This window comes from Erpetoichthys calabaricus, chromosome 7, assembly GCF_900747795.2.
Source record: "Erpetoichthys calabaricus chromosome 7, fErpCal1.3, whole genome shotgun sequence".
Classification (NCBI taxonomy): Eukaryota; Metazoa; Chordata; class Cladistia; order Polypteriformes; family Polypteridae; genus Erpetoichthys; species Erpetoichthys calabaricus.
In genome coordinates this window covers 74,108,604-74,131,199 of record NC_041400.2, presented here as the reverse complement: position 1 = coordinate 74,131,199, position 22,596 = coordinate 74,108,604, and the positions used below count along the sequence as shown (strand labels likewise).

At 38.3% G+C, this 22,596-nt stretch overlaps 1 protein-coding gene across 3 annotated transcripts in view; it reads left to right on the top strand.

Moving 5' to 3' along the window:
• The first annotated feature begins 6,774 nt into the window (after positions 1-6,774).
• rtkna (rhotekin a) overlaps positions 6,775-22,596 on the top strand; it is a 277,698-nt gene continuing 261,876 nt past the window's right edge. For 2 of the 3 annotated variants that reach the window (XM_028804654.2, XM_028804658.2), the window contains exon 1: positions 6,777-7,016. In XM_028804654.2, the coding sequence (XP_028660487.1) occupies positions 6,906-7,016 (111 nt within the window). In that variant the 5' untranslated portion in view covers positions 6,777-6,905. Of the gene's footprint in view, positions 7,017-22,596 lie in introns of all 3 variants that reach the window. The other variant, XM_028804655.2, reaches the window with a different exon arrangement.

Genomic DNA, 22,596 nt, shown 5'->3' with positions numbered 1-22,596 from the left:
TTCTGTATATTTGAAGGATGTGCCTTGTTAATACTTAACAACCCAATATTACTGGATATTTAGTTTGTTTTCAGTTGAAATGTTCCATTTGAACTTCTTTTTTGTAAAAATAAATAAATAAATAATCACTTTGTTGCAATCAGGAATTGAACTTCGCACCTCTAAAGTATCATGTCATCATTCCCAGCACTGAGCAACCAAAGCTGAACTCACCAATCAAATTGATCCATGAGAGTGGACACACACACACACACACACACACACACACAGACATGTAGCATTTCATTGTATATTATTGTATAGTATAGCTGTTGCAGTCAAATAAGAAAGGATTACTTAACAACTGTGTCTCGGGCTTTAACCTTCATATTGACTCTACAGAAGAAATCCATCCATCCATCCATTATCCAACCCGCTATATCCTAACTACAGGGTCACGGGGGTCTGCTGGAGCCAATCCCAGACAACACAGGGCGCAAGGCAGGAAACAAACCCTGGGCAGGGCATGCGCACACACACACACCCACACACCAAGCACTCACTATGGACAATTTAGAATTGCCAATGCACCTAACCTGCATATCTTTGGACTGTGAGAGGAAACCGGAGTACCCGGAGGAAGTCCACGCAAACACGAGGAGAACATGCAAACTCCATGCAGGGAGGACCCGGGAAGTGAACCCGGGTCTCCTAACTGCGAGGCAGCAGCGCTACCCACTGCGCCACCAAATGCCGCCCACAGAAGAAATCAATTATTTTAAATCAAGATTCTCTTCCCTTAACTTTCAATACATTTTTAATTTGTATACATAATTTTATATTTTCACTATGTATTTACAAAATATGGTTGGATAGTTGAAGAGTTACACAAAAATACTTTCTATACCACCTGCCAAGTTGTTTTGCCTGCCTAAGGAAAAGTCATCCCTGATGGAGGATCGCAGGAATCATGGGAAAGAGGGGTCCTTTCATTGGATTGGCTGGCCCAGCGCTGTTTCAGCCGTGGAATGGCCAAATGGGGGAGGCAGCTTGAAGGATGAGGTCTCCAGGACTCTACACAAATCCAAATCTTATTATGGGATATATCATCTACTGTTAAATTCTACTCTGTACTTCTAAAATTTATATTTTTTATTTCTTACTATATTGAGGAATTGTTCTGTTCTGTGTGCTGCAATTGTATTGTATTGACCCCCTTCTTTTGACACCCACCGCACGCCCAACCTACCTGGAAAGGGGTCTCTCTTTGAACTGCCTTTCCCAAGGTTTCTTCCATTTTTTCCCTACAAGGTTTTTTTTTGGGAGTTTTTCCTTGTCTTCTTAGAGAGTCAAGGTTGGTGGGCTGTCAAGAGGCAGGGCCTGTTAAAGCCCATTGCGGCACTTCCTGTGTGATTTTGGGCTATACAAAAATAAACTGTATTGTATTGTATTGTACTCATTTGTGATTTTTTTTTATTTTTAGAAAAACTGTTGTGGACACTAGAGGTCACTGTTGCCCCTTTAAACACAACAGTCAGACACTGAGGACACCAAGTAAAAGCACCAAGAAGATATTTGAATTATTTTCTTCTTTAACAGTGCCCTTCAAGCACCACAGCCACAATACACAGGCAAGTAAATCAATACACAATATTCTTCTCTTTTCTTCTCCACACCTCCCAGCAAGTGTTGTCAACCTCCATCCAACTCTGACTCACTTGCTGGGTCTTCAGCAGTCTTTTATATAGTTCTTGACCTCGGAAGTACTTCTGATCTTCCATCCACGTGACTTGCCAGCACTTCCAGGTCAGATGAAGAATTAAATTTCTTTAATCAGCCCAGAAGCACTTCTGGACTTCCGTCGTTATGATCTATTAGTAATTCCGGGATAGGTTCGAATTTATTCTCCCACCCTCTTCCCACTGCGTCCCCTGGCGTACCCACGATACCCAGCAGGGCTGTGTTGCTGAATTCCATGTCCCATAGTGTCCTGTGGAAATCTGGAGCACTGTTGCAGTCCAGGGGAGCTGCCATCTAGCGTTTTGGGGGAGGCAGTGTCCTTGTTTTACACTGTTTTATTAGCCTTAGTTGGTATACTGTATGTCTAGTGCAACACCCACTTTTATCAATAACTAAGTAGGAGTAACTGTGACTGCAAGGTCATTGGTTGAATGTATTGAAACTATTTGGGAAACTGACAGGTTTTAACTTTAAATGAAAAGGGTTGTGTAACATTTCACTGCCATAGGTTGAAAAGAAAAGGGCAAAATAGGTGTGGAAAATCAAGTAAACATTTTTTTCCTCTACAAAATAACATGCATTTTCAAGAAAGATAATCCAAAATGAAGAGTCATATCCTAGTCATATTTTTCCCACACAGCAGGTTTAAAAATAGCCCAACTGACATGAAACCACCACATCTGGTAACTACGTTGGTGAGCTAGGTTGGACTCAATGGCCTGCTCTCATCAAACTTAGTTCTTAATGAAGCTATCATGCTAGAGTTTTGAGCATACATCCCAAAGATGTCTGTGTTAGGCAAAATGGTGACTGTAAATTAGCATATTGATTAAATTATGTATGATAGCTTACTCTCAATACTACTGGAGTAAGACATGACCTCCTTCACCACTATTCTGAATTTAAAAAGTTCAATGATTGATGGATAAATGAAATTGATGGGGGGTGGATGGATGGATGTACAAAGAATCATGAGGACTGTGGTGGAGAGATGGGGGGTGGATGGATGGATGTACAAAGAATCATGAGGACTGTGGTGGAGATGCATTTAAGTCCCTAGCAGTAGCATTTTTTAAATGAAAATTCTGTAGGGGCCATTAGGAACTTGGAGACAGAGAGGCTGAGCTATCCTATAAAGGAGTGCAGAGGATCTTTGTATGTGTGTAAATGAGAGAGAGAGAGAGAGAGAGAGAGAGAGAGAGAGAGAGAGAGAGAGTAGTTAAACAGTTGCACCTATGATACTTGCTCCATTGGTTTAATCCATTGTCCCTTGGAATGTGGCCATTAGAAAGCTTCAGGAACTACGAAGGATACTGGTTTGGATTGGCTCATGGAGTTGGAGAAAAGTAGGTTTAATGGTGCTGTCTCTGACTGCAAGTGAGTGGTTTGAGTTGGAGCTGTCAGCATGAATATCCTAATTCCAGTTAATCTCCAAGATAAAACTCTCAGTGCTTCCACTTGCAAGGATGATGTCAGCATAGCAGTACCTCTCAGTTTCCAATCTCCTCAGCTCCACCCTAGTATGACTCCAATGAGTGTGTATGCAATAAATGTGGTAGAGAAACAAGTTGCATGGAACTAGTATTGAAAGAATGCAGCAGCAGCATTGAAAGGCAGCCAAGGAAAGAGATGGCCTCTAGTAAACAGCCACTGAAATGGCCGACAGCAGAAGAAAATAATCATCACGCCAGAGAGACAAGACGTTCCATGCGCCTACACGGATGGACCGCCTGAAATTGGGATCCGAGTGCTGCTGTGCAGCAGGCAACGCCTCAGCACCACACCAGTTCTGATCCCCAACAGACCTGACCCCACTGGCTCTCTGATGGTTTCAACTCTTCCGGTGATGGGGCTCCTGAGGGCTTTCCTTCATCCCTTTCATGATGCGAGCCACCTTCCTATGGGCGGCTGCAGCAAAGGTACTTCCGTGGAGAGCTAAAAGGAGTCCTTTTTGTATTCTCACAGCTATTTGAAGTTTTTTTATGATGACTGGAGTACAATGTCCCATCTAATATACTAGTAGGATCTTAATGGATAAATCATACCTTGTGTTGAATCTTTTTACTGCTGCTCCCATCAGGTAGATGATTCCATCACTTAAATGTAATAATTTGTGATTTAAGATCTGCTTCTTCACAACTTCTGGTAGTCTGATGAAAAATGTATGTGCCACCAATCATCCTATGCCTGTTGATGTGCTTTGTGTCTTGTATGACATTCAAATAATCATGATTATGTTTTTGTTTGCATTACTGAACTTTTTTATGATTTGTACTGTGAATATACTGTTGTGTTTAGTATAATTTATTACTTACTTGGTTCTGTATTTATATTTTGTATGTTAATGTCAGTTATCCGTAGGAAAACTGTATCAACAACAGTTTCCAATAGCTTTGATTCTGAGGCATAAGATTTCTCATTCTGTTCTATTTACAATTACTGCATCCAGTACCTTTTACATATTTACAGATATTCTATTAAAGTCTCACCAAAATAGATTAGGACACCCTGCTATTATAGTGGCTATACTTCTCTTTCATGATTTCTGCATCCTGGGGTCTAGTGCTATGCCTGGATGCTGGCTGTGTTGAGTTTGTATGTTCTCCCTGTTTCTCTGTGAGTTTTCCTCTGGGTACTCCACTTTTCCTTTCACATCACCAAACGCTGTACAGGTTACCTTATCTGGAAATTACAAATAGGCCTAAATGTGAGTTTGAATGAATGCAAAGGTATACATACAACCAAATGTGATGAGCTGACATCTTGTCTAGAACTGTTCAGTGCCCTTTGTTCCTGAGATAGTCTCTGTTCCCCCCACCCTACCGAGACCCTAGACTGAATTAAGTGGGCATGAGAATGAGATGAGATAAGAAACAAAAGATCAGATGGGCACTGCATATGGCTGCAGTCTTCCAGCTCCAGAGTCCCTTGGTTGAATATTAGCTCAGCCAAATGTTTTCATATTTTCTCTGTGTCTGTGTGGATTCTTTATCAGATACTGTACTCCAGTTTTTCTTCCACATTTCAATCATATTTTATCACATTTAAAATATAACCAGAAGGGGGTGCCACAGAGCCCCAAACCCTAGACCCAATAATACCCAACACAGTCACAGGTTAAAATAATGGATTTTTAATCCTTGAAGCACTTTGTACAATAAAGCAAAACCTAATTACCATATAAAAACAATGAAGCTCTTTCCTCTCCTTTTGCCTCCAGTTGAACTCCTTTTATAATGGACATGGAACAGTATCTGGTGACCCAGCATGACTTGTGGGGAGAACTTCCAGATTGTTTGAGAATTAGTGCACTCCTCCCTCTACAGGGTTGCTCTTCTGGGCTCCAGTTCCCTCTAACTCCTGTGAATTTCCAAGCTGGGACACCTCCAGTGGAGAAGAGGAGAAATGATACCAAAACTAAAAAGCCCTGCTTAATCTGATATGTCAAACCAGGATAAAGCTCTTGCAGAACATTAACTGGCACAGGAATTATATGGCATTAGCTGCTGGCTGGGAAATTAAAGTGCAACTATATATTAAGGAGCAACTATAATTCCCACAGGAGACTGCTGCCTCAATGCTTATATGAGATATATTCCTATGGTCTACTGCAACAAACTATGTGGTTCTCTTTGAGCTGACTGTGCTGTGTGAGAAGAGGATGGAGGAAGCCCATGAAAGAAAGTGTGGTAAGCACCAAGCACTCATCACTGAATACCAACAAAGGGGCTGGAGAGTATAGAATCTCCCAGTGGAAGTAGTCTGCAGAGGATTTCCAGGCCAGTCTTTAGGAGAGCCTTTACCATTTTGGGGATTACGGGTTCTACCCAAAAGACGTTTGTGGCTAACATCACCTTGCAAGCAGAGTCAGCGAGAACAATCAGCATCAAGGTGGCTGTGGCTGAAGCGTAGTGAGCACTAGAACAACTCAGTCAGCAGAAGGGAGGATTGAGTGGATGTGAGGACTGAGGGGCCAATGGGGCTGGCGTTCACTCCCAAGAAGTGTGGTGCCCATCTGATGACCCTAAGAAAGTTCTGCGGGCCCACACTACAAAGCTCTGTTAAGAAGTGGACTTCTGAAGGTGCAATTACTTACTGTCCATCTCATATAAGGAACTTCCCTGCTAATGAGATGGTAGCAATTAACTCATTGTATTGAATATATGGTTATTGAAAAATTAATTCTAAGCCTAAATAACTTTAGAAAACATATAATTTCATGAGTCTACCAAGAGATTTAATATTATCTCTCCAAAAACTTGTACAATCATGCAGTTTTCTAAGTACAGTAATCCATCCTAAGTCAATTAAAAAACTGGGAGTGATCTCCCCTAGATTATCTGTATACTCAGATATGGGGATGGATATTTGAGGAGTAAACTGCAAGACAATGATTATATTTTTATATTATGTACATTAAAGAACTATCAACAACAAAACAAATGAAATTAATAATATATCGAACAATTATTATAAAAGTAAAGTTGAATAAATCGGATTCTGAAGCTGTATGAATAAAAGGTAAAGTACCACTTCCGGTTAGCGGAAATAGCCCAAAAGTTGATAGACATCTACGTTTTGTACTTAATACTTGTATGCAAATTTTGGTTGACCTAAGTGAAAGCGTTCTCAAGTTATCGTGCTTACATACACACACATACAAACACACGGACATAATTCCAAAAATGGTTCTTTCGGACGCAGGGAAGTCTTAAAACGTCGAGATTCATCAAAATCTCGAAATGGAATTTTTGGACAATTACAATACTTTCCTTATACTGTACTTCGTATACGAGAAAGTAAAAAAAAAAAGAGGACGAGGACGATACGTTTCCTAGCTGCGTGGTGTATTCGAGTCTCTCAAACAAGTGCACACGACAAGCTCATCTGAAGTCCTAAGCGTCTGGTCTGATTTTGATTTGGATGCGATTCTGAGCTCCTGCTTTACTCCTTTCACATCTCCGCCCATCTATTCCTCTCTCTCCTTCTTTCTCTCTCACTCGCTCTTATAGGGCGCAGTACCACTCAGCGCCTCCAGGAGTCCTCTTGGAGACCACGGGGCAAAGCACAGAGTTGGAGTTGGAAAAGCGTCGATCACTTTGAGCTGTGTACCTAAGAAAAAACCATAAAGATTGCTGCGGAAGTCCCGTTGAAAAGAAATTGTATAAGGACAAGACAGGAGAAACATGTTCTGCAGAAATCAAAGCAGCAGAGCGACGGTAGCCAGAGGCTCCGCACTGGAGATGGAAATAAAGCGAGGAAAGTTCCGCAGGAGCGTTTACTTAGACACGCTTCAGGTAGGCATTGGGGTGGAAAAGGGAAATCGGGCGCCTCGTGCTGTCATCTGTGATCCGGGCTGTATGCTTCACACATATAGCTGAGGCCGTCGGATTTCTTCGTTAAATGTGCTCCAGGCGAATGTTGATGTCTGATCTGAAAAGCGTCAAGTCCGAGGAAAGGGAGATACTGTATGTAATGGGTGAGGTGAGGTCGAGTGGACACGTCTGTATCATCAGGAAGTAGTGAGATGCAGTACCTAAATAGATCGAGAAGTCCTCAATAACTGATTCATACAAGATTGAAATTGTGTATTTTAATTTTGGAGTGGATTTAATTTCTGAGATGAGAGGATGATGTTTGTAGAGAGTGGGAAAAAAATCAAAGCGTAAGCAAATGATTTTATGAAACATCAGTGACTCTGTAAACCAAACAGACTTAAACTGAAAACGACCTTAGTAAACGACTAAGAGAGTTGGATGTTCTCAAGAGTGGTTGAGGACTACTTTGTAGTCACCATATGCCTTGCGTGGGTATGATGTAGATCGGTATGTATTTTTGTGGATGCGGGGGACCTTGCGGTGGGGTGGATAGGGGGCGGTTTCGAGCGTCCAATGTAAAGAGTTTGCAGAGAGCTATACGCTTCGCCCCCTTCCCACGGTTTGTGTAAAAGAAAAACAGGATGTCTTCCTGTCTCCGCTACTCAAGCCCAGTATAAACACTATGTGGTACTGGTTAAAACCTGTTCTTCATTGCGGTTGCAGCTAAAAAGGCGCTTGTCGATCCGAGACCTCGTTCATATCTTAGGAGTACAGTAACTCTTGGTTCATTTCGTTTTGGACAGTGTCATGAGGGGAGATGCTCACGCTGTTGCAGCTCCTGGGCTGTGTGCTTTTGATGTCAGTCATCGGTCTGTTAGTAATATTTGTGCATTTATTGCTGTGTATTACATTTCTCTCAACACGTTCAAGCTCACAGAACTGCTGCTTAATAAGTGATTATAAAACCTATATGGAAATATTTAATGGTTATACAAATGTTTACACAACCTGATGTTCAAAAGGCATTACAGGTAGAGAGGTAGATATATCTGGTCTGTAATGTGTAAAGTAGGTGAAAGCATACTATAGTATGTACTTTCCGACACCAGAAAAGAGAAAGTCTTTTGAATTTCTTATGATTTTTACAAGATGACATCCATTAGGTACACAACTGTAATAATTATTCCAAAAAATTTTTCCCATTTGTGATCATGTATTGCTGTCTTATCAAATATGACTTTCTCAAATGTGATTTTTATAGCAAGCCACCCCTCATGTTATTGTGCCTTTGTTACAAAGTATGAGAATGGTAATAATTGCAGGGAGTCATACTTTCCTGATTTGACACCTTATTTCTAGTGCAGTAATTTTCTAATTTTTATTCCAAGTTCATAGGAGTTGCTAAATCTACTAAGGCACAGAGAGACCCACAATTACACCAAGTAGGATTGGCATTTCAGTCTGCTTGATGCTAGACCAAGAGTTGGCAAGCTGAAGGGAAAAGCAGTGTAACCCATGCAGCGCCTAGAGGCTGCCAAATGGCACCAAAGGGGGAGGTATCTCATCTGAAGCCGTATGCGCCTTAAACCAAGGGTGCTCAGATCTGGTCCTGGAGGTCCACAATAGCTGCACCTTTATGTTTCAACTCAGTTTCTTAATTAGAAGTCAAACCTTTGTGGTAAAAGGTTTGATAGTACAGTATTTTAATTCTGCAACATTTTCATATTGTAGATTTTTTAATTTCTGGTGATATTTTCCGTAGTATAGGGTGTTCTACCGTGTTAGCCATTGTGAATGTAGTGAGAAGTAAAGCAAAATGACACCTTTTATTGGCTAACTAAAAAGATTACAATATGCAAGCTTTCGAGGCAACTCAGGCCCCTTCTTCAGGCAAGATGATTTTCCTAATGATTTATGGCCTAGATTTGATTAGTAATTGCTTTTTCCTCTTCTGTTGCTTTTCATATATTTCATGATGAACATGCACAGGTGTAAATGGGACTAAATTATATGGTGACCTGCTGGTTCCTTTGTGATTTGCATTTTTTTGTTAATTGGCAGCTGGTTAAGAAAACAAGAAGAAGTTAAAAATAGTCACTGCAGCTGTTTAAGGCTAAAAGAAGCAATTAAGAGTTGGGGCTCTTAACAAGTGACTTAACTAACATGAAGCCCAAAAACATTGCTTGAGCAACACTTCTATTTAAGAGATTGGGTGGGAACAAAAACCTGCAACAACTATAACTTTCCAGGCTCAAACATGACTGCTCCTGTCCATAAGCAGTGCTGTCTGGACTTTGGTGCTCTTTTCCAAATATATGTCAGTATTAAAATGGCATACTGCAGAATTATTAAGGCAATATGGTCTCGTTGTGGTAGTGTTTACCAGATTTTACATTAAAGTATAACACTAATGTGCTCATTTAATTTAAAAGAAAAAAGCTAAATTCTTACAATAAGAAAACACTTTATCATTTCCATGCCCTCATTATTTTTATTTTGTTGCATTCCTTTCATTTAAAATCTGAGCAAGCTTTTGTTTTTAGTCTGGCTGGATTAGTTCCACATTGACTAGTTGTGCTTGCCAGGACTGAGTGAACTGTAATGGGGGAGCAGGTTTTCAGTGTAGTTCTTGAACACAAGACTCAGGCTTACTTTGATGTGCTAAATCCATGTGCGTCAGAGACATATTTAATAAGGAGCCTGCTAATAATGCTCTGACCTGCAAGCAGTCCACTTTAACAAGCAGTCCATTATTCTGTGATGCACAGGATGACCGATTTAATGTAATTTTTTAATGGACTGTAAAGTAAAAGAATACTGTAGGCTGCCTATTGTATTGAGGTTGTTATGTACAGTATATTTTCATTTTTTGTAAGTCAAATATGGATTTTGAACTCAGTATTTGATGGATTTTAAGTTCATAAGGAAAGGTCTTGACATTCAAGGAAAGATATAGAATGTAAATTGTATGGTAACATCATATTTAAAGTAACCCAATAAGTTTATTTATTCTTTATCTGCATATATGCTGTCATCTGCTAAGGGATGTGCAGACCCCTGAGGATATGAGTGAATGAGTTATTCATTGGGAAGTTGGTAGTAACATGTTCAGTTTCCTTAAGACTTATTTTAAAATGTAAGGAGGTAGAAGTGGGTTTAGTCTTATACAATTTATTGCATCTAAGGAAAGAGACTGGAGAGTGTGGCCAGAAAACTTAACAATGAAAGGAAGCGGTCTTTCATCTGTTAAATTAAATGTTTGTAAGGTAACTCTGAAGTTAGCTTTAGCTTGTTCTTCTGTACTGATATAAGTAGCATCAGGGGCTAGTCTTACCTTATTATGGGTTACAAGTGAGTATTTAATGAAGGGCAATGAGCCTATGAACATTGTCCTAAGAAGAACTCCCTGTTCAGCAATGCTTTATTGTATAAAGAGAATGTTAGCAAAGTAATGCATTGTAGATCTGAGGAGCTATTTTACTTCTGCAGTATTAACTTGACCTGTCCATACTTAGTGAAAAATGACTATTATTGTTAGATCAAACACGTCATTATCTGAATCCTGTATCTGTGTGGAGTGCTGTCTTGGGTGGATTATAAAATGAGCATAAATAGTCAGCCAGCCAGTCTGTCAGTCATGTTGTGCACAGAGTGCACAATCACAAGGTGCTTTGTCAAGCAAACAAGAGTACACACACATGATGGACACAGTTCTAGTTGTAGAAGCAGTGAGAGAATAAAGTTACCAGAATAAATATTAAGACACATAACTTTTAAAGTGTACTTTGTATGTGACAGCAGATGAAGCTTCAACAGCAGACCTATAGAGAGAATTCACTGAAAGAGTGACACAGCTAAAGTAGTTTTGCCTAATAAGATTAGTATTATTAGGATAATAGAGTATTATGTCTTCACAGTTTCTGATGACATGAGGCACAAGTGATGGTGTAAGCATAGTTGCTCCAATGCCTACTGAGTGTATGCCTCTTTATCTAAAAGGCTAAGTGACATAGACGCATGTGCCTTATAAAAAGATGGGTACATCTGTCTCAGCATAACTAAGTGATATGTTAGCTACAAATGATTACAAAGCATATTTTCTTTGCACTTTAAGTGACAGTGTTAATTCAGGGAAAATATAAATGGTGGATATCTGAATATGTTGGGTAATGTGATGAACGGAAAAGACATGGAGCCTTTGGAGAGTGTTTTCTATTGATCATACTTTTATTTATATCACCTTAGGGCAATCGAAAAAATAATTTCTGTAACTGTCATTTTTTGTGTATTGGTTTTTCCCTTTGAGGTGTAATGTTAAGATGTTTTACAAACTAGAAACAGGCAAACTAGTTTGTTGGGCTTCTAGGAAATAGCACTGTGTTATAACAAATGCTGATAAGGATAATAGCAATTGGAGAAGATTAATAGATTGCTTTGGAGCAGTTTAGGTAAACTGTTGGTAGCTGTCTTTCTGTTTCTCTGTGCCTCCTGCATGTACTACAATAGTAAGGGGTTCCAGTGCATTTAGTCTGTCCTTCAGTACCCATATTTGTGAAACAAGAGCTGTGTTCACTTATTTACAGATAAGTCCATTCATTGTTGGTTTTGACTCTACCAAAGGTCCATCGTGTCTGCTGTAATGTTTAAAAATTTCATGAGGTTATCAAATTTGGGAACCTGAGGTCTGCATTTATGATGTGTATATATGATATTGCCCTTTTGGCCTAGTCAAATTGTAATATTTGGAGCACCCTAAAACAATTCATAGGTGAATGTAATGAAGTCACAATAAGAATTAACACTTCCAAGACTAATTTCAAGGATGCTCTCTGGAAAAAGAATGACTTATCTCTACAGGTAAAGGGTGAGCAGCTGCCCCAGTGGGAGGAGTTCAAGAACCCTGGAGTCTTATTCATGACTAGGGAAAGAGGTGATTGTGAGACTGACAAATTGAATATTTTGGAGACATTGCACAAAATCATAGTGATAAAGCAGGAGCTTTTTGGATGGAAGCTTTCAATTTTCCAGTCAATCTACATTTCCATCCTCACCTGTGGTCACCAACTATAGAGTCACCATTATGGAGTGGTGGCTCTGAGGCTAAGGATCTGCACTGGTATTCAGAAGGTTCCTGATTTGAATCCCATTACTTCCTGAAGGGACTCTACTCCACTGGGCCCTTGAGCAAGGCCCTTAAACTGCAGTTGCTCCAGGGGCGCTGTTTAATAGCTGACTCTGCATCCTGACCCCAAGGGGTATGTGATAACTACATTTCGTTGTACCTGTAAGATGACAATATAGTTAAATTTTTTTTTTTTTTTTTTAGTAATTAAAAAAACCAAAAGAATAAGATTGTGGGTACGAGTGGGTGTAATGAGGTTCCTGTGGTTTCCCTATATGACAAGATGAGGAGCTCAAAATAAAAGAGCTGCTTCTCCAGATCAAGAGGAGCCAGTTGAGATGGGATGAGCATTTAGTTAGGATGGCCACTGTATCTTTAAACTACATTTAAGAATTCCTCAAGAGATGCTGGTGAGTTTACTATGGGTAGAAGGGCTTAAGGCCTGCTTATACTGCTTATACTTTGGAGCAGACAGCTGCAGATGTGATCGCATACAATGGATGCACATGCTAGTCTGTTTATGTTTTAGACATTCGGTGTGCATCACTGCGCAGTTATAGAATTCCTTGGCTTTTTCCCTAATGTTTTTTCTTTGTATTTACATATCCAATTTGCAGATATTTCCATTTCAGCCTGGACAGACTTTCATTTTTACCCAAGGTCTGGGTGATTTCCTCATCGTGAATTTGTTCACATTTGGCTATCAATGTATGCTTTTAATGTTGGATTGCATAGGTATGGGTAGCACTGATTCACTTCACACACCTGTTCCTCAAGTGTGCCCACATTTACTTGTCTCAGTTGAAGAGCAAAGTTGTGCATAGGGCTGTGCAGTCAAAATTTTGGAGATACGTGATCCCCGGTGCAAGGGTCAATGCCCCATGACTGCTGATGAAATTTACATCATGTGGACCCTCATGGCAACACAGACATGGTAAATGTAAATGGACTTTTAGTCAGTGGGTCTTAGAATTTTACAGGACCGATGAACACAGTGCAGAGGCACTGCTGATAAAAAGAGGTGTTAGGCAGGCTCAAACCTTTGATGGGTATACTGTAATTAAAAAACACATTTACTCAAATAGGACAAATTTATAGTCAACAGTGAACTTAATGAATTATTGCTGTACCTCTTTACTGTACAGGAGGAAACCACAGTACACAGAGTAAACCCGTGTGTATTTGAATGAATGTATAACCTCTAATGCAGATGAGTGAGCTGAAATTTAAACCTGTGAATATGGAACTATGAGGAGGCAATGCTAGCCAGTAACTTATTGTGGCATCCTCATGTACGGTCTAGGGGCTCTAATATACAAAGTTAAACACATAGATGCATAGTTAAAAAGGCTGAGATTTGCTAAAGGCCAAAATGTGCAAATACTGTACTTAAAAAAACAGCAAAAAATCTAAATGACCTTGTGACAGTGTTGCATATTATTTGGATCTATAGTTAGAATCCGGGCTGTTCCTTTTTTTTTTGTATGTGCTAGCGGCCTTCCTCCCACAGTCCAATGAAATACTGCTTGGTCTGGCTAATGATGTCAAATTGAATCAGTGCTTTATGTGGAAAATATCTGTGTCAGTGTGTGCCCTGCTGTGGATTTGTTTCTGGTTCATCGTGTGATCTGGCAATATTTATTTTTTTTTGCTTTGTGGATAGCCATTATTGCTTCTGCATTCATCAAAAGTGAAAGTTACTCTGTTTTTGCAGCCTAGGGCAGTTGACCCTTATTGCACTTTGTGCCTAATGGGGATGAAAAAATTTAGAAAAAAGCTAGCCTTGCTTATGGATTGCTGAAGAAATTAATGACTCTCCCACGTTACATGTGGATAAATTTACTGTGACATAGCCGCAGATGGCACAAGCTAGTATGGAAAATGGTTGTGTGGGAATGTTGGCTGCCTTGACATCCTTCAATATTGCAGATGTATTCAGAGAAACGATGCTGGTAACTAAGCTGGGAAGGAAATTATTACAAACTCCTTCACAGTAGATTTTGTTGTTTTGTCAGAAAATATGATGATATATTTTTGCAATGCATAAAAATTTTGTGAGTATAAACTTAATAAAGGAGAAGGATTTAAATTGAGAGGTTAAATGGGCTCAAGATTCCAGTGGACTGCTGGTGTTTGTCAAATATACATTCATAATAGGTTGTGTGCTTCATCTCTTGTACTGTACAAAAATTAAGACTTTGCTCTCCTCTCAGATCATAGTGTGGGAACTGGAAGCAGCTAATCATGTGGTCACCACCATATCATATTTGAATCAGACATTACAATGATTTCTTCCCTCTATTTTCTCTTTCTCTCTCTCTCTCTCGCTGATTTGGGTGCTCAGCTTCTGGTTTATCTGACAGTTAACCATTTGTAATACTGTACTCCGTTTGTTGAATCTTAAGAAGTAGGAGTAACATCCGTGGTGCACAAATTCAAAGCAAAGAGCTCATAATTAGTGAAATTTATGGTCTGCCATTTCCTTTGAAGTAGATCTCTTTTGTGGAATTTAACAGGAATTAATTAGTATTAAAAACAGTAAAAATAAAATGGGGAGTGTTATTCTTTTATTGTATTTTCCAGCACAGGTTGTGTGTCAATTAGAAACTGCCAATAAGTGGACAGGAAGAAAGATAGTAAAGTATGCCTTGCCTTTTATACTATGGTACTGCTAACTTTTCACTGAAATAGCATGTGAGTTGATAGCAATAGCCACCTGAGTATGACCATAGTCATCTACAGATTTTGTTGTAGATGGAAAACTTGAAATGGTTATTTTTAAACATAGGTTTAGAATTATAAACAAGCAGCCAATGCATTACTGTTGTCTTTGCTGTGCTGGCAGATTTGCTTACTGTATTTTTAATTCATAATCTCTAATTATAGATACAGTATATATACACAATTGAAAACAGATTTAATTTTATTGTGGGCTTCATAAATAAAGCTTCCGAGGAGCAAGCATACCAAAGTTAGGTATCAGAATTATGTAGCAAAACCAGGAGGCTTCATATTCAGTAGCTGTTTTCTCACAGGGCTACACACGCCTCCCTTACCTGAATTTGTAGCTTGGGGCCTGGCAAATCCCTCGATTATTCAATGACTCAGGATGAGATCACTTGCAACAATAGTTAGCTAAGACAGACAATTGGTTCTTTCTTCAGGGTAAATTCTAAGATTTGTGTGGTAACAATAAATCTCCCATGTTTGGTGCATGTCCAAATGCTTTCATGCAGCTTATTTCTTTGCATTTAACTCTGACTGAAGACGTGTATTTTTTCTCAGAGTGCACTTGTATTACAATTTAATATTAGTTTGTATCATTGGATGACCATGACTAATTATCAAGAAGACTTTCAGTACTTTGCAAAGGTACGTACTAGGGAAATATAATATGCTGTGAGTATGTTTTGCAATGGGTGTGTCAATATCATCCCTCAAACCTGACACTGAGTAAATAGATAGATAGATAGATAGATAGATAGATAGATAGATAGATAGATAGATAGATAGATAGATAGATAGATACTTTATTAATCCCAATGGGAAATTCACAGTAGTAATAATTAATTAATAATTAATAATAATTAATAGTAGAACCCAGTAGTTTTCTATGAGCTTGCTTAACTGGTATGGTATCCCTGACTGTTTGAGGGTACTAATGTCTTGTATACTCCTGATTCTAAGCAATTTTCTTGCCTTCTGACTGCTGTGCTGCTTTTCTCTCCAACTGTTACCTTTGGACTCTGGTCATCCTTTCTTCCTGTCAACAAACCACTGCCTTATGCCTCTGCATATTAGTCCCACGGTCAAAGTGCAGTGGTAGGCTGTGTAATATATGAGAATCTTTATTCATTTTGTTTATAGTATTTTTGGTTGTATACTTGACTTTTGTGGTTATTATTTTTGTTTTCTTTACTGTCATGTAGGAAAGGCTGAAAGGTGTCAGATATTCTGTGTATGTTGTCTTGTTTATTAATCTAAGCCTTGTCTTTGTTTTTTGGATTTTGCTGTTGGTTTTGGGATTCTCTGGGGCTGGACTGAGCAGATCGTATGAAAGGTATTTAACACAGAAAGGTTTTGTGTGTTGAGTTTGATTTTTGCAGTCAGCTAGTCACCATCTTTAGTTGTCTTAGCCTTTCTCTTCTTCTCTACATTTCCTTTGGCACTTAGATAACCAGCAGGTGCCACAGCTTATTTATCTTCATAGCACACTACTACCCATCACTGGCAGTTACAGTCTTTGTTAAATTATGTGTTTGACCCATCCTACCAAGCATCACCCATTTGTTGGCCTGCTTCTCCATTCATAGTGGCTGCAACTGCTGTGCAAGCCAATCTGGTCTTGTGGTGCGGCTTGAGTCAATCCTTGTTTTGACATTTGTTTTGTTTGACACAGAGTTCTGGTTCTCCCCTGCTAAATTATATTTGTGTTAAAAAGATTTCCAGTTACAACAACCAATTTATTTTTGACTGTTGTTTTTGTTGAGCACCTACGTGGTTGGTAGTTTGATTGAGAAAATTCCACACTAACATTCAGGATGCATAATGAAAAATATTGTCTGTGATTCTTTTTTGTTTAGTTGTCTTCATTATGACAGCAGGTTGTGACTGATTGTAGTCTGAAATCACTTCTGTGGTCAGTGGATACCCTGTAAAGACTCTTTGGTGGGTTCTAGTTTCTGTGCATTTGTGAGCCTTGATACACAGTTAATGTACCAGGCACCCAGCTTTATAAAACTGGAAGTATTTTTATGGGAAGAAAAAGAGGAGGCCTTCACCAGCAGGGCCTATTTTTGGTATTTCATTGAGGCGTTCACACTAAATTACTCTAGCATATATACATTCTGGCACAACTTATGTGGGTCAGGCAGAAGAACAGTTGCAAGATAGAGCAAAAAAAAAAAAACCTTGCTGAAGAAGAGCAAAATTAACAATCCATAACCCAAGACCTAAAATAGAAATAGAAGTTTGAAGAAATAGAAGGACAATAATAAATAGAATAACAGGCTGTGTTAGGGAAATGTTGGGTAATGTCAAAGCACTGATTGATTAAAGAGGAAGTATTTCTGTTTTAATAAGTAGGGGAGTAAGAAAATGAGCATGGTTTGACTAGACAAACAGTTCCAGAGCTGAAAATGGATAAAAGCAAGTAAAAAAATGGACACTGTTTCTCCTAGGATAGACATTCTGTGGTTCTGACTAAGCAGAGTCATGCTAATATTCATCCATCCATCCATCCATTATCCAACCCACTACATCCTACCTACAGGGTCATGGGTACTAATATTCATAGCTATAGCAATTTCAAGCCAGTTACTGAAGTTCAGTCTTTCCTACTTAAAGGTGAAGCAATAGAAATAAATCAAATAAATAAATAAAGGCATGTTATTTATCTACAAGAGATAAACAAAATAACACAAACGAAGTATGAGACAAGAGAAAATCCCGCTCTTAATTAGGGAAAAAAGAAACTCCAGTAGCCAATGTGAATAAGATGATGCTGCAAAAAGATGCCAGATTATGGTTTACATTTTCAAATGAAATGCAAATTGAGACTGTTGTGGCACTACTGTCTTTCTTCTGTGTTCATCTCCTCTTTTGTGCACTTCATGCTTTTGACATTATTTTCAGTCTCTTTTGGCTACTTTGGCCTCTGCAGTGAGGTACAATGTTTTTATTCACTTGAATTGCCTGTGTACTAAAGACGTACTAAATTAAGACAAAATTAAACCACACATGTAGTGTTTCTATGTTAAAATACAGTGATTGTAAAAGTCCTGACACATTCATAATGCCACTCAGTTACATTCCATGCTAATAGATTCTGGATTTCCTTTTCTTTAAGGCCAGTTGTCATTAAAGCAATACTTTGATATCACATATTCACATATGGTGTATATAATGGGTGAAGAAACAAATAAAACATGGTATTTGGATTTATTGAAATGCTGTATTGTTGTGGTACAGTCGTTACACAAAAGACTATAATTTTTCTTATACTGTAGTCTCTGCTGAATTAAAACTTGCAGAGTTCTTTTTTTTTATTTTCCAAGGCAAACAAATGCATTGTTCCGATATATAGACTGAAACTTATTTTTTACATTTTAATCTATTGTAACAGAAGTAGTAGTAGTAGTAGTAATGATACTGTCATGTATATAGGATATGGTGAAATTCTTAAATGCTGGTCCAACCAGCACTTAAAATGTCCCTGGCACTATGATAAACAATAATGTATTGTGAAATAGATGCTATATAGAGCCCGACCCGACACAGATTCACACTGAGGCACGTGTTAAATAAAATAAACTGTTTATTTTTTCTTCTGCTGTGGGGCACGTCTTCCCCGTGAACCCCACAGGCAACACACAGTCCCAAACACACAACAGTCAGCAAACACTTTCTCTTCTGGCATCACCACTCCTCCCAGGCAACCTTGTCCTGCTCCACCCGACTCCGACCGCTGAGTGGTGGTCGTTGGCTCCTCTTATAAAGTTACCCAGAAGTGCTCCAGGTGCTTGATCACCGAGTAAAGGCTGCATTTCCGGGTGTGATGTATAGGCTGCCCACATGAGCTCAGGAGTCCCAAACACAGCACCCCCTGGCGGTGCCTGCGGGACCCAACAGGGCTGACCCAACTCCAATTCCCAGTGAGCCCTGTGGGAAACCGAGGCACTGCTCCACTCCATGGGGGAGGTATTGCAGTGTCCACGGATGCACCCCCTGAATATGGATGCCAGCCGCTTGCTACAGTATTAAAATGCATAACTCCAGTGTGGAGCAGAGTAACATTTTAAGAGGAGTCGGTACTTAATCAACACATGGACACTATCTTCATTATATACCCACTGGGATGTGTACATTTTTTCCCACTAGCTACACAGTTCTCCGTTATTTGAAACACTTTTTTATATTTTGTTGCTAGGGACTAGTGAAACAAACACTGCAGGGATTGATCTAATTTTTGGTCCATAGAGATTCCAGCTTCTATTATATTTTTCCTTAATTTGGGTAAGACAAGAGATGTGGGCCTAATAAAAATGCATCTAATAGTGCACTTAAAATATTCACTTATTATGGATTTTTTGGAGTGTCAGTATCTGTCTGTCTTAGATCTTTGAATTCAAGTATTGTGGATTGACCACTTTTCACACCTGAATATGAGAGCTAGCGCCACAAGTAAGGTTTACAAAGGACTCCGGCATCCTTTAATAAGATCAAGCTAACACCTAACCAACCACATCACCATCAAGTGGTAATGTGTGTCTTTCAGTGAGATTAGTAGACCCCTCTGTTAGATGGACTAATAAATGACCCCTAGCATGATGCATAAACGTACTGAAATGGACAAACACTCTACTCATGTCTTTTTTTAAAAGAAAATATCATGGAGGCTGTCTGTCTGTCTATATGTGCAAAGCTACTTCAGTGCTTATGTCTGTATTACCTCAGTAGATTTTGCCGCACTTTTATTTTTTCAAATAATATTACTTTTAATGAAGTTTTCTTTCTTCTTTTACACCAGCTGCAAATGTAGTTATACATGTAGCTCTCAATTCTGGTTAACCTCTCTCTAATCATTAATCTCTCATGTGATATTGAATTCAAGGTTTTATGGAGACCCTTCTATGGTGCCATGATAAAGCATCTGTCCCTTCCTGATTTCCTTATTTATTACAAATTGTTGACACTGCTTGATTTTTAGTCTTTGACCAAAATGTACTTTTAAATAAAAGGCAATTAAGTAAACATATGACACCTTTTGTAATGTATTTCATTTAGCTGATGAACAATGAGCAACAGTACACTTTCATGGCACAGTAAGTATGATATTTTATGCTCCTGGGAACAGGAGTAATGTGTAACAGTTCATTTCATGTGAACTAACATTTGATGATATGCCATATAAATGTCCTCACATAATAAATGATACTTTTTCTGTTCTGATTTTTCCCATTACTTGTCTTTCAGCTGTTAAGGTGATTGGTTAGCTTAGGTTTCCTTTTGTGCTCAACAATAAAGTTTTTGATGTATTCAGAAATAATTTTGGTGTATTCTGTTTCATAAGTTAATTTTAATGACCATTTAACAAATACATTTGATGACATAATGACTAAAATATTCTTGTTTGGTATCCCTTGGTTGATGCTGAAAGAGGAGAAGCTGATTAGTATTCCTTTTATTTTACTGAATGAAATGGTGATTAAGAATTTAAACCCTTTCTTTACACCAGATCTTCAACAATTTTTTTTTAAACAGTTTTCCTCATCCCTCCCTGTTCACTATATTTTGCTTTTTAGAAAATATATTGGCTTTCTGTTGAAGTTAATTGCAATAGAGGGTACATTTTAAGTTTTTCTTTCTTTTTAATCTTAGTTTTTAAAATTGAGTCTTTCTGTTTGAACTCGGCTATTGAGTTTGTGTTGTTCTTTAATTCTATGGAGATATTCCTACTTAATTATATGTTTAGATGTTAGGGTTAACCAAAGCTGAAAATTTCTTTCCATAATCTATTTTTCCCATCTCTAAACATTTGCTTTATTTGGATATTTGAATAAGTAGTTGTGTTCTGGCAATTTGCTCCTCTTTTAGCCCAGGCTGATGTACACTTTGGTAGTCCTTAGATGCATCACATATTCTAGTTACTGTATGTACTTGTATCTTATTCTTTCTTAGGTAGACAAAATGTAATCTTTATAGCCACAGGGTTCACATATTGTATTAAGCTTTCATTCATTTTATGGCTAATGATCATCACAGAAATTGTTATTTATTATTATACTTTTAATTAATTAATTAATTAATTAATTGCAACTAGTTTTAGCCTGTTATTTGGCTGCAAATTGTTGTACATTTTTCTTCTTCCATCTCCTTTAAATCAGAACCCCACTGAAGTGTTGCATGGTGTAGGATGAAGTTCTGTTTCCTCTAGTGAGCTATCTATGCCATTTTAAACCTATTTGTTGTGAATCGAACTTACATTATAATTGTATTGTAATTACGATTCAGCCTGCCCATGAAAACTTGATGCACGTGGGCTTATTACATTTATAATTTAATAATGTGGACTGTTCTGTTATACTTCCATTTCTGTTATTTTATTTGTTAATTTGTATTGTATGTGTGCGTATTTATTACTTTATTTTTATTTATGAATCTATTTTCTCCATAATCTAATACTTTTACTTCTAGCAAAGCACTTTAAGTTACACATTTGTATGAAAATGTGCTATATAAATAATTATTATTGTTGTTGTCATACTGTTGAAAGTGAAATATTTTTGACATTATACAGTCTTCAGTTTTACCGTATATCAGTAAATGCTGCTATATAAATATCTCTGCTGTTGAATTTATATAAAAAGAAAAATAGACCCTACTTCTCATATTGCTTTTTAGTGGGGAGTCAGCTTTAGAACTGGCAGCTCTAATGTGACCCACACTTTCATCTGTGAACGTATCAGATTCACTTGCATATTTGAAAATGTAAGCTTTTGACAGAATAATGTAATTTCTTGCTATGCTAAATTATCAATAGAGTTGGGACTCCTTCCTCAACTACTACCCTTGCATTTTCATTATTCAACACCTTTTCAAAGTACCCATTCCTTCTATTACTGATCCTAACATGCTCACTCAAGACCATAACTTGCTCACCTTTTATCTGGTTTATCTGAATAAAATCATCTTCCCTGACTTATTCCCAGTCTTTGCTATTCTAAAAATGATTGTCCATTCCTCTTGTGTCTTCTGTTTTTCATACACCTCCTCTAAGGCCTGTACCTTGGCTCTTGTCTCTGCCCTTTTTGCCTCCTAGTCTGTCTGCTTACACATGTCTCTGTCTTCCTACATCCCTGATTGGCACAATGTTTTCTTTACCTCTTTTTCAAGCCTTTATCATGTCCTGCAACTAACTTTTCCACTGCCAAATCTTTGTCCCCAGTGGTCTCTTTCCTGTCATCCTACCCAATACCTCTTCACCTACTCTCAGCACAACTTTGCGATTCTGTCCTCACCATTCCTTCATACTTCATTCAAAACTTTCTCCCTAAGCCTATTTCTAAGCTCTTCTTCATTCAGCCTCCACCACTTTATTACTTACTGGGTGTTTTTTTTTTCTCTTGCTGTATCTGATCTCCCAATCTATCACTGCCAACTTAGGCAGCACAGTCAAACTTTCTCTATTTATAACCCTGCTGTTCTTTTTTTTTTTTTTTCTTTTTTCCAAGTGAGATCTTTCACATTTTACAAAGTCTAATTGGCTTTCTCTTCTTCCATTACTGTAAGTCACAAGATGATTTACTTTGATCTAAAAAAAAAAAAGACTATTATTATTACCTCCCATATACCCACTCTATAATCTCTAATCTTTTCCACTGCCCATTTAGATCCCCCATCAACAATCACCTTTTCTCTCTCTTGTGCCTCCCTAAA